General features: G+C 41.6%; 1 protein-coding gene across 4 annotated transcripts in view; it reads right to left on the minus strand.

Annotated features, from left to right (window-relative positions):
- The window catches only part of EPC1 (enhancer of polycomb 1), a 139834-nt gene that overhangs the window by 2657 nt on the left and 123586 nt on the right, over positions 1-13591 (minus strand). For 2 of the 4 annotated variants that reach the window (XM_025184459.2, XM_075922663.1), the window contains 4 exons: positions 3660-3778; positions 3492-3578; positions 2747-2888; positions 2268-2634 (listed from right to left, as the gene is read on the minus strand). In XM_025184459.2, coding sequence (XP_025040244.1) covers positions 2268-2634; positions 2747-2888; positions 3492-3578; positions 3660-3778 — 715 coding nt within the window. Of the gene's footprint in view, positions 1-2267; positions 2635-2746; positions 2889-3491; positions 3611-3659; positions 3779-13591 lie in introns of those variants that run through there. The other 2 variants (XM_075922664.1, XR_012902098.1) reach the window with 2 other exon arrangements.

Here is a 13591-nt window from a genome sequence, read left to right on the forward strand (position 1 = left end):
CAGCAGACAGAGCAAAGCAACCTGGTTAAGCATTCCACAGTGCGGTGTTTTGAGAAGATATAGTTGAGCCCTGCACTTCTGGAGATTCTTTCTGAGTTTTCCCACAACATTTTCAGCTGTTGGGAGCAGTATCACGAGTGTGTATGAACTAGGGCCGGCTCTAGGTTTTTTGCTGCCCCAAGCAAAAAAATTTTTGGCAGCCCCATTTTTGTTGGCTTTTACATGTTTGCACTTTGCAATGGTTTTTTTTTTTGACTGTTTAAAATTTAAAAGAAAATGAAAACAGAAAATTTGTAGTTAGTGAAATAAAACATCTTCCTACTAGTGTACTCCTTTAATTTTAACAAAATCACAATTACAAACAATTTGGGTTCAACTATACACTGTAATGAAAAATGGCAGCACCAGCCCCAACTGCAGTGAGCAGCTGCAGAATGCCGGGGGCTGCTGTGGCCTGGGCTGTGCAGGAGGGCAACCCCCTCACTCACACACTGCGGCCCGCCTGGCCTCACAGGAGTCAGTGGGCTAACTCCTGGGTCTTAAGGAAGCCGGAGCACCTGAGGGGGTCTTTTGGCCTGGCTGGGAAATAGGGCCCAGCTCCTTCCCTGTCTCCCTGGCAGCGTTTCTCAGGCTGCAGGCCAGTGAGACCAGGTCCCAGCCCCAAGCAGTCAGAGACCATTTGATAGGAAACCTTTTCAGAACCAGCTGCGGCAGCACAGCCCCTGGCCATTGCCCTGAGGTCTGGCCCAGCCTGGGAGGGGGCAGGTCTCAGGCTCTGCCCAGCCTCCTGGGCACCAGGTGAAGCAAAGGGCACGAGAGTCTCTCTCCCCTGCCCCCTCCCGACTACAGCAAGGCCAGCCCCAGCCAAGGGGGGCAGTAGTTACCCTGGTGAAGCAGGACTTCAGGGTGGGAGCCACACAGGGAGCGGGGAAACCCAGCCCCGGACTCTCAGCAAAGGGAAGACCCGTTCCTCAGCGCTCCTCGGGCCCATCCCCGCTGGACAGTGCAGAATTCAGCCCCCCGGAAGCCCCGCTTCAGGAGCAGGAAACTGGGGGACCCACCGCTTTCCTGCCCCGCCAGACTAACCAGGCATCCAGGCCGGGGCGTTCTCGGGGTCCGGGAGCTAGGCTGGCAGGGAAAGGGCCGGCAGGGTGCCACGTGTGGACCTGGCACTGCCACTCTCTCCTTCCCCCGGGGCCCTTCCTAGTCCCATGCCCCCAGCCCGCAGGCAGACAAGGCGGGACAAACTCCCAGCACCGGGTGGCCACGGACAAGGCAGGCAGCAGGCGGAGACAAGTGGGGCTTATCCTTGGCAACTGGGCAGTGGCCCCCCCCCGTAGGGAGCTGTCCAGGGGCCCCCGCTCCTCCCCTTGCCACCGGGCCCGCACGCCTGCCGGGCCAGGTGGGAGTGCAGGAGAGGAGGAAATCAGCTGCCATCCCTTTAACAGGCACTGGAGTGGAGTTCAGGCTGAAGTAGGCAGCAGAGCTGGGCAGCAGCAGGAGGCAGAGGGCTGATAGCAGGCTCCAGGCGTGCATGGTGCCAGCGCTGCACAGCAGGTAGTAGCATCTCCCGCGGCCCTTTAAAATCAGCGGGGTGGGGCTGGGCATTGCTGGGAGCGGCTGCTTACCTGGAAATGCCGCCCCTGGAAAAGTGCTGCCCCAAGCACATGCTTGATTTGCTGGTGCCTAGAGCCAGCCCTGGTGTGAGCTCTCTGTGCTGAGGAATGTCAAAGCAGCACAGCAGTCTGTCCAGACTTCCCACTGCAGCAGCAGTCTGCTTGCTGCTGTGTTTTTAGCAAGGCAGAAATGGAGCATTCCAATGATTTGCTCTTTTTTGTTTGTTCCCAAAATGGAGCAGCTCACTCAGATACTTCCCAGAGCTTTGAAAAGGTAGGGGCAGCAGAGCCATTAGGGCAGGCATTATGGGATTAGGGAGGAAGCCAGTTCTCTGGACAAAACAAAAACACAGAGTCCACAACGGCTCTTTGTTGACAAAGGGAGGAGAAAAGACAAAAATCTCTTGCAGAGGTGGAAGTTTTTTGACGCCAAAACTCAGTGTCCACTCCCCTCACTCCAAAAAATGCTCTCACTGTTTTGTCAACAAAGGCAGTTTTTGGTGACAAAATATGCCAGCATGGACAAGATCTTCAGTCTAACAGAGGAAGAACAACAGCTTTGGGTTAACACACTGAAATTTTGAGTTCAGAACTATGCAGTGGAAAATGGCAAAATAAAACTAAGAAAACTCAGACACATACAGAACTTACCTTGGTACAGAATCCACAGAAGATGAAGCTGGAACCTTGGGCACCTGACAGTTTGCTGCTGCAGCCAGCTTTAAGGCAGATGATGGAACAGCACTTAAAGTCCTAGGTATATGTCGTGCATTGAGTGTGGAAATAGAGTTTACAGTGGCAACCGATGAGGGTACAGTTAATCGAATATTGTTCCCAATCAGGACCTGAGTTGTTGCAGAATTGGCAGCAGTTACTTGGTGACTCAGTGCGCTGTGGGAACTTGAAGTCTGTGTTATATTTGAAGGCGGTAACAAGGTTGAACCTGCTGCTGACGATGAACTTGTATGTACAAGCGCGGTGGGCGTAGTACTACTGAGGTGTAAGCCCTTGTATACTCCTGCAGAAGAATGAATTACAAAATTTTTTTGTTACTCCGAACAGGGATTTCACATATCAGTCATAACAGCAAAATATAATCAGAATGAAATTAGATATGCATAGCTCCATACCTGAGGCCTGAAGGATTCCATTCACCCCAATTCCAAGCACCACATCATCCTTCATTTTGAATCCCATCAATTGTTCTGATGTAACCAAAGCTGAAGCAGCAAATTGAGCACTAACAGAATCCAATGTTTTGGATACAAAACCCTAAGAAGAAAGGTGGAAAATAAATGTGATAGGTTTCAGAAAGTCAGCACTCCTATTTTTATGCATACACTAGAAATGTACAAACCAGTACAGAAAAAGTAAGAACTGATCCAAGTCCTCCTCCTTCCGTAAAACCAAATTTCTGATGTTTAGTGAAGTTAAATACTTAAATGCAGTATTCCCCATGTCCAGCACTATTCCAGCACTAAAACATACACAAGTATTTCAAATGCACAAAAGACTACCCTTCCTTACATCACGTTTCTCATGATTTCCAAACCAAACTGGAAGATTCAGGAAGGTCAGATGGCCAACAGCAACTTCTGAAACTTTGTGTGTTTCTCCATTTACATTTTCTGTTACATATTTAACTATTTGATATTTTTACAACTAAAAACAGGACATGTTTACATACTGGTAATAAAAGGTAAAAACCTGGCGTTAAAACATATAGTCATACCTACAGTTTTAACAGGATAACAACATGGCTGGAGGGTTTTTTTTTGCAACATGTATTCCCAAGTCTGAGTATTTCATTTAATCGATTCACTCATCTTTCTGGTTTTGTTAAGAGGGAGCAGAGGCAATGTCTGCCACACTCACCTGCAGTGTCCCTTCTAAACACTTTACAGAATGGCTATGATGTAGATTCAGGCGAAAGCCACCTTCCTGTTCGTTAGTTTCAAGGTTCTATGGCAACAGTTGACAATTAGAGATGAACCCTGGTGGGAAACAATGAGGAATAAATCATAGCACAGACAAATCCCTCACCTGTGACGTGTTGGCAGAGGAATTACTATTTGCTTGCTGTTGATGAATTTGTGCAAACTGCTGTTGCTGCATTAGTGCCAGTTGCTGTTGATGTTGCTGGTATTGTTCGGCTGTAAATGCTGAACAAAATATAAAATGAGAAAATACTATATCAAAATATGTATATGTTGCATAAATAAATCTTTTATAATCTTAAAACAAAAATATTTCAATGCATTATGGCAAATTCCGTGTTGCATCTTCATGGCCACAGACGATGATCCTTCTAGCAGTTTTGCTGAAACTAAGTTTTCGCCCATTGAACACATTTGTGGTGATGGATTAAACACCTGCATTTAGCCTATGATATGAGGGAAGACCTCTCATTTAACTGAAATTAAGGGATTACGGCCATTTTGGCACAAACCACCACTCAGATAAAACTGATTTGCAATGGCTGTGTTTCAGAGTAGTAGAGGTTAAGACTATCTTTCATAAGTGCAGATCCAAGGCATTACTTTGTCAGATGCTGAACATTCTGAACTTCCATAATCTAATGGGAATGAAGGTGAAGAAGGCCTTCAAGTTTAATATTTAGTTGAAAATATAAAAATGAATTTGACAGTTAACCAAAGAAAACTTTGTTTTATCACCTTTATGATCTCTCAACATAACTTCACTATTCCCACCACCCTGCTTTGTGCAGACTAAGACACCTTCTATATTATTATTTTTTTTAAATCATGCATAGTGTCAACTCCATTAATGGAGAATTTCATAGAAGCTACTTTGTTCCATTAATGAGCTCTTAAAGAGTGTACTATTAGTCATAACAAATTTCAAATCAGTTTTCCCCAACTAATCCACCTGGAAAAAAAATCCAGTCAATAAGAATGAAGTTGTTTATGTTGATTTACAGAAGGATGTCTGAGGAAAGACACTATTATACTAATACGTCTATAGAGAGATCAGTTCTAAAAAACAAAAAATAAAATTCATTTTGAATCCTCAAAATGGTCTCTATAGTTTTAATGAAGAAAATTCTCTTTTGCCAATTTAAAAGTGGGATGGTGATTAAATCCATTCTAGAGTCAGACTAGACCACATCTTGTGAGTTTTTTCTAAGTAAGTTTCAGGCCCCTAAATTTCCGGGGAATTTTTTCTAAACAAATTTTGTGAACATTCTAATGCAATAACAACTCCCAATGGTTTCTAGAGTTACAACTTATCAAGTGAAAGATATCCAACTTTTTATAAGAACATGGGAATTAATTGCTTATTCAAGAAAATACACTATCTTGGCCAAAGCTTTTATCCTTTATTCCCAACTACAGAAAATCTGTACTCCTAACAGCTTACATGAATCTAATATTTTCAGGAAAAGACTAGAATGTTTTTAAATGTTTGCTGAATGCTAGATGATAGAATAATCAAATGGCTTGTGATTTGAAAACAGGACAAATTAATCCATAAGAAGTTTCAAAAGATCATACTTCTTCTGCCTACTCAACTAAATAATGACTCAGAAATATTTGCATCATTTGCAGCTACAAATTAAGACTCTGTACATATCTTTTTTCTGGTCATATATTGAAAGATCACTAAAATTATCACAAAATCTATTTTAGGGTTTTATACTGCTGCCCATCCATGTAGTATTTGACTGTCCATATATAACAGCTAAGCACAATAAAATAACATAGAATTTCAAATAAGTTAAAAGCTCTTCTGATAAGTGTGTTTTATGAAGACTAATACACCTAACAACCATACAGTGGTTGTTCATATATAACCATGTGTAATAATACTGCATCACCTCCAACTTATTTCTTTTAAAAATGGCAAATTGAGTTGAGATTTGTTCTGAAGATGAAAAAAACAACACACATTTATTGCATTAGTAGGCGTTTCATTTATATAAATCTATTAGTAAATTATAACTAGTTGCTGATATATATATATTAGTGTTTATAGAAACCATACAAATGACAACTAGGAGAATTAAGATTTTAAAATTTAGATGATTTTTCTTCATGTTAATTCTCAGTCACTCAGCAAAAAGTTTTTGCATTCTAAAGGAACAAGTGTGTAAATGTATTGCTTAAAAATGAATGGAATGATTTAATAAAGAGAGGAATAATCCACTGTTTATCAACTGGTATCTTAAACTATATGGACATAAAGCTGCATGTATATTTTAAAAGCTGCCTCCTGGCACGCACTGGCTCCCAGGAAACAGCCTGTCACCCTGCACGTAATCATTGAAATTTTCAGCGGTTGCACAGTTTTTTAATTACACACATTTTAATATCCCTAGTAGTTTCCAAATAGCATTTTAATGAATTAATTCAGTCCACATGGGAATTACCCTTTCCAGCCATTATAAAAATACTTGCAATAACCGTTTAAAAAAAAGAAAAAAAGCAAGGGTAAAGAAAAAAAAAACTGATCTGCCCTCCACAGCATTTCAATTATTTAATCTCAAGTTAAAAAAAAAAAAACAACAAAAAAAAAAAGTGTAAAGGAAGCATTGAAATTCAATGGTAGTTGGCTGCTACACTTCCGAGGGGTATTTGAAAATTTGCTTTTCAGATACTCAGTCACTTACACATGCAAAAAGCCTTGTAGAAGGTTTTAGAAGAAAGCATCTCACTATGCTATTTAATCTTCTGTATATCCTTTATTTTCAGTGCATTTGTACAAATCTGACTGAGATTAGACAACTCTCCTGTAAAATCACTGATCTACACAGCAAAACTGGACAGCACTGTAAAGACGATGGTTTATGGTCTTTAAATTCAGATCAAATAGTTTCACAATTTTTTTTATAAGCGCAAAGCTGATTATCTCCAGCAGCTTCTCTAACAGAACACCACATTTCAGGAAGAAAATTCTGTTCACCTTTAATGAAAAGCCTTTTAGTACTAATATTTGCGGATTAGCAGAAATTGACTGCCAAAAACAGGCTAGTTGGAACGACTGCAGAAAGAATACTTTTCGCCTTCATCTACCACAATATACTGTTTTTGCTTGTAAAGTCAAACCAAGATTGTTGAGTAAACATTAAAGTTTAGGATCTTAGAATCTTGAGTGTCAATGAAGGGAAATGCTAAACTTGTTGAATAAGTATTCAGTTAAAATATCAAGTTGTAAGATGGGAGTGAGGAACCTCAGGCCTGGGGGCTGGATGCAGGAGAATGTGGGGAGTGACATTCTCCTCAATCGGGGGGCTACAGGGTCCCCCCCCACACACACTTCTCACTTGTGTGCAGCCCCGACTGATTTTTCTGTGGGTCAGTGGCCCTTGATTCAAAAACAGGTTCCTCACCCCTGTTGTAAGATGACACTTTCTAAGTTGTTTAGTTACTATGCAGACATCTGGAAGCTTTATTATTTTTCAGCTCTTATTCCATAAATGAAATTGTAAAGGATTGAAGATCTAATGCAGTGGTTCCCAAACTTTTTGGCATCATGCCCCCTTTTTGATTTTTGAGAAACCCTCATACCCTCCCCCCCTCAAAAAAAAAATAGCAGTAAAACTTGTGGGGGGGGGGGGGGGGGAGAGGGAGAAGAGGGGAGAGAAAATAACTGACCAGGTAGAGCTACACGTGTTCCAGCGGATGCCCAAGCCAGGAAAACACATGTCCAGTATTTTCTGAAATTTTTTTTACCTAACAGACCAGGCTCATTCTTGGGGGGAGGGGAGAGATTATTGGGGGAAAGGGGGGGCTGGTTCCAGAATTTCTCCCCCCCCCCCGCGAGCACACCCCCCAGTTTGGGAACCTATGATCTAATGGATAATAAAGATGGGTGATCACCTTCAACTGGTAAAGCCTCTTATTTCTAACTCCTACTTCTACCATTCAGGTTTTAATAATAAAATTGTGAATTGTGCCTTTTGACATTAATGGCCACAGAAGTATGTTCTTGTGACATTTTTACTAGAAAAGAGCTTTTCAATATTTTATATGTAGTACAATCAGATAAATGGGAAGTTCATCTATACCGGCATTTCTCAAAAATCATTGTATCACTAAATTATAGCATGACTCTAGTGCCTTGTAGTCAGAAGTTAGTGTTTTAAATAAAAAGAATGCATTACAAGGCTGTATCTATGAAAAATAGCCACTAAATATTTTAATTTACAAGACCGTCTTTATATTTGGTAGTAAAAAATAAATATGCACCTAATGGGAAAGGTGAGTTTGAACTGATGAACACAAATGCATATAAGTGGGGCTCTGTGTGGCTGAAGTAAAGACAAAGGTAATCTTGAACAGTACTGAAAAAATGGCTTCACAGAGGCAGATGGATGAAAATAGCATGTGAGTTTTCAAACCTGCAGACAACAGTTTTGGATATTCTTCTCACATAGAAATCTAGAAGTTAGCAAGAGATTGTTTAGGAAATTTCAGCATCAATGTCTCATCACAAGAAAGCTTGATTTTTTTTCCCTCAGTGAAAGAAAAACCAAAAACCATCTCATACTTGAAGTGAAATATTCAAGACATTTAGGCATTCAAAAATGTCTACCAAAGCAAGCCACTTAGCATCTGCAAACTTTTTGGCAAGTAGGGAATTTTTGTCAAAGAAAAATTCTCACTTTGAGCAGTCTTTCTTTCTCTAGAACCTTTCCTCAAGACAGCCACAGAAAGTAACTGATGGTGCATAGCTCCCACCTCATAACTCCAATCAGATGTATGCTTTGTGCTATTCTTGATTAAGTTGACTATACAAATGGCCTCATCAAGAACTTACTCCTCCCCCCCCACTTGTCCATGTATAATAGTGAGCCCAAAATGCTGTGTTCTGCTTCGGATGCTTTTAAGTGCTCCTTTACCAGAACTTCGCCACATACCACACATACTGTGGCCATGGATCTTCCTAGAAATCGGACCATGTAAATCCATATTCCAAATATTTTTTATCATACTTGTGGTTTCTTGGATTTTTACTGCTGTTTAGATTCTCACTTGACCTTCTTTTGCTCAAAGTGGACATCAACTCCTCTTCAGTATCTCCCTTTCCTTCAGAAACAGTCCATTATTAAAATTACAAGCAATGTTTCAAAATGATTTCAAATCAAGGTGCTAAAGTGAGCTGCCATGTAAACAAGTCCCTAAATTCAGAAAGTATTTTCTGTATGAAAGTGATGCAGGGAGGGGGAAAGGACGACACTTGTAGGACTGCAGGTACAGAGGGTGATACCAACCTAAATTGCTTGGGCTTGAAGCCCTGCCCAGGAGGTGTTAGGCTCATAGGAGCTGCAAGCTGCCTGGGGCTTCAGCCCCCTGCTCCAGCTGCCTAGGGAGAAGTGGGCTGCCTGGCACTTTGGCCCTTAGCCACTGCAGCCACCTCTAGAGTAGCCAGTTGGCTGGGGCTTCAGCCACCCTTCATCTGTGGACTTCTGGGCTGGGACTTTCTGCCCTGACAACCCCATCAAAACGGAGTCATGACCCACACTTTGAGATCCCAGATCTATACATATCTGTCTTAGATGTAGATTTTTTTCAATATTTCAGTCCAAAGCGAACCCCCCCCCCCCAAATGCAGTAGATTATATTTTTAATTCTCAGAACAGACTGTTTCAGGTACTAGCGAAGACCAAACCTCAAATCTAGCTATTATTCTAAGACCAACTATATCTGAAACCACATTAAAGGAATCATGCTGCACCTGGTGCTTCTCCCCAACATAAACTAGCAAGCCTATGTAGAAACTGAAAAATGATACCTAAAAGAGGCATAAGTGCACTGCAAAAGCACACAGTTATAAAAAACTTATTTTTGATAATTCTTAACAGTTCTTCAGATCAGCTACAGTAGGGCTGTGCAGATTTCCATCAGAGACCATTCTGGTTCCTAATAAGGCTTCTGAGGCATCTTTAAAATTGGGAGTATTCGAAAGAATATTCATTCATCCAAGAGTTCAACATACTAGCTGGAAATTAAAGCGGCACTAGAATGTTTAAAAATTCTCAAATTTTGATAATGTTGATAGCTTGATTAACTTTCAGGAGGCACTAAACCTTAGCATTGAGTAAGTGAGGCTTCCACATGGTACCAACTTTCTAGGGCAGTAGGTTTGGATGCTAGCAATTCAATAGCATCTGAGCTCTTTCATATTTTTCAACATAATCTAACATAGTAAATTATCTCAACTCTTAGTATCCATTTTTGATCATTATCTTTCACTTTTAATGTAAGTTGTAGGGACTGATCCAAAGTCCACTGAAGATCATGGAAACACTCCAAATTGCCTTGAATGGGCTTTAAAAAGAATGGCTGTATAACAATGTCTAATGGGACATACTGCAACAAATTTAAAATAAATACTCTTCTTCCTTTATCACATCTTTTTCTCCACACAACAATTTGTTAACATTTCTTCCAAATCATGGTTAATAACAAATAGCGTGAAAGGCTACAAACTTAATAAAAGAAGACTTTGCCCAGAAAAGTCTGGATCTCAAATTGGTCATCTGACAAGGAAGTCAGACAGTTCAAAGGTTTGCTTTTTTGTGGTTGTATGCAAGTTGGTCAATTCTTACCACAGCACTGTTTGTAGCATGATGGCTAAACTGAAGCAGAGTTTTAAAGTCAGCCAGCATTCTGACAAACTATTTCTTCTACTTCTTAATAGTTCATAAATTTTTAAGGTTGATAGCCAACTCCGGACAAATGACTCAATACATTACAGATATGCTCTTAATCATAAGAGCAATCTTGTAGGATAGCTCAAACTTTTAGAACAGGCTACCGTTGCCACATTAGGCATGCTTTTTTTTTGCGCAAAATATTTAAACAACACAATCTTTACCTATCAACCTCGAAGTTGTGTTTCTCTCCTTTTTTTGCCTCAGCAGTTAATGTCAACCCATTAAACTGGTATCATGTAACTGCACAGTTTTGCTTGACATGCCTTGTTTTACATATTAATTCATACTGTAAATGTTTTTGTTGCAAATCTCAACAGGAAAATGAAGCTTACCTACCTGTAAGTGGAGCTTCTTCAAGATGTACAGTCCTTATCTATATTCCATAGATGGGATACACATATGAACTACACACAGGGGTGTCATGCAGCTGAGTCAGGAATTTCTTGCAAGCATTGCCTATTGGCCTGCACATATACCATAGTTCTCATGTTTCCAACTGAGCACAGTGCAGGCCAATGTTTCTCCAGTTTTCCATTCTTACCACAGAGTAACCAATCTGCAGCAGGGTGGATGGAGAACAGGCAGGTGATAGGTATAGTTAGGGAAAAGATCTTTAAGAACCTCCAGTTATAGGTAACTAACCTCCATTTCTTCTTCATGGGATGGTCCCCTATGTGGGCTCCACATGTGGGAGATTAACAAGCAGGTGATAGATGAGACTATGCAGAAGTGGTAGCTGACTGTATAACTATAGATGTATCTATAGTGGGCTACTATATCAGGACATCAGGTCTGGAGAAGGCATTTAAAGAGCTCCAAGTTGCTGTTCCACATATCTAGTATGGCTACATTTCTCAGAGATGCAGCTGAAGTAATCTGCTCCCTGGTAGAATGAACATTTACTCCTTCTGGGGATGAGGGAATGCCAGTTAGTTGGTAACGAAGGATAACACAATCTGAGATCAATTGTTAAGGTCTCTGCACTGATATAAGTTAATATTGAGATCACTCTGGAAACAAAGTTTAGGTGTCTTTCTATGTCCTTTGCAGATAAAGGCCAAACCCCTCCAGACACCTAGCCTTCTCTCCTAAAATATGTGGTTTAGGAAAACAATTCAGATAAGTGGGTGACATGACTCATGTAAAACTCAATCTACCTTGGGTATGAATTTGTGGTTGGGGCACAGAAAATAACTTTTTTTGATAGAAGGTATAGGTTGGACCTGTCTAAACCGGGACTCTCTGATCCAGCAACATCTGTGGTCCTGCTGGACCACAGATGTTTTAGGACTAGAGAGTCCGGGTAGAGGGTCGGTGGCTGGAGCCCTGTGGTAGAGAACCCAGGAGCCTGGCAGCAGGGCTACTGCCAGGGAGGAGGGGGAGCCCAACAGCCCTGCCGTTGCCCAGCAGGTCTGCCCCAGGGGGCCAAGAGCCTGGGATTGGGGCCGCTGCTTGGCAGCAAAACAAAGAGCATGGCATCCCCAATGCTGCCTGGCAGCGATTCCCAGTGAGGCCAAGAGGCAGTGGGGATGCCCAGGTGAGAGCTCAGCAGCAGGGCTGCTGCCTGGCAGCAAAAGTCGACCTCAGCAGTGGGATTGCCTCATGGGACTGGGAGCCCTGCACACTGAGGGGCTGGTGGCAGGGCCAGTTGCAGGGCCATGGCAGAGGGAGCGATAGCAGGGAGGGACCAGAGATATTCTCTCCTGGTCTGGCAAAAACCCTCATACCGGAGTGGTGAGATTCTGAGGACAGTATATGGTAAGTGCTCCCAGCTCTGACTCTTTTGGCTGATGTTATAACAATAAGACTGACCACCTTCATGGACAGACAGTGCAGGTGGCCAGTGACTCAGTGACAAAGGGAGTCTTAGTAAGAGACAAGATGAAACTGAAGTCTGACTGAGGTTTGAACATCACCAATGGTAGAAAGGATCTGATGATCCCTTTAAAAAAAAAATCTAGTTGTGAGGAGGATGGAAAGTGCAGACCCCTGAAGGTGCATTTAGCAGCTAACTGAACACAAAGCCTGAAGACTTAAGGGTAAGGACATTCAGGTATCAGGGATTGTGGAGTTTGGAAAAGATAATGCATTGATGAATCCAAGCAGAGAAACATTTGCATTTAACTGAGCAAAAGCTTCTCGCAGAATAATTTCTATTTTGGTTAAGGATGAACTGCATCCTCTTTGAACACGAACACACTATCAATATCCATTCATTTGTAGCAGCCTTGAATTGGGAGTGTGTGATCTTGCCTCTGTGTTGCTTTTAGAAGGTCTCATAATGTGGGGATGTTCATGGGTGGTCTCACTGAAAGCTTCAAAAGATCTATGAAACAGAATAGTCTTGGCCAATTTGGTGCAATGAGGATGATTCATGGTGGATCATGGAATATCACAGTAGATATTCCATAGAATGCCAGGCAATCTTTGCACCTGAGGAAGGCATTGTCTAGAGTATGTCCCCAGTGCTGCTCTTGAGCAGTACTAATTAAACTTCCTGTTTGCCTTTGAGGCTGGCTGGCATTTCCCATGACCAACAAGGCAGTCGAAAACCAAATAGCAAATCTCCCAATTCTTAATTTATGGAAAATGTCTGCTCAGGCAGTCTGCTCTGCAATTTTGCACCCCTGGTAAGTATGTTGCTGCTAGAGTTAAGTAATGTTTGATGCACCAATTTCAGAGAGATTTCATTCCCCCATTCTTGTTTATATAAAATACTGTTGTCAACATTATCAGAATGTTTTAATTGGATGGACTGAAGAAAAGAATTGCAAAGCCTAACAGATCACACTGAGTTCTTGTAAGTTGATGTGCATTCTGAACCCGTGACGTATGATCACCCATGCACACACTCCTACCCAACATGGAGGCGTTGGTAACTATGGTTCTCAGATGTGTGAGAGATGAACTGTATTTCAAACCAAACAGTCTCCTATTTTGTCCATTAGCCAAAAATAATCTAACATCTTGGGTGGAATTGGTGCCCATACAGATTTTTAGTTTTCATAATAAATTTGTTTAACTGATATAGCTCAAGAATTGGCTTTGATCCTCCATTCTTTTTGGGGAATCAAGGAGTAAGGAGAATATAATCTCTTCTCAGGATGTTGAAGTGAAATCATTTATGACGCTCCCCTGAAGAGCAGGGAATTTACGGTCTGTTGTAAAAATCTCCTTGTGAATATGATCCCTGAAGAGGAAATGGGAAGGGGGCTTGTGAAAAGGAATGATCAAATTTGAGTCAATAACTTCTTCTAATATCCAGATGTCTTTAGTGAGGAACTCTTAAGTTTTG

Source organism: Pelodiscus sinensis, chromosome 2, assembly GCF_049634645.1.
Source record: "Pelodiscus sinensis isolate JC-2024 chromosome 2, ASM4963464v1, whole genome shotgun sequence".
Taxonomy (NCBI): Eukaryota; Metazoa; Chordata; order Testudines; family Trionychidae; genus Pelodiscus; species Pelodiscus sinensis.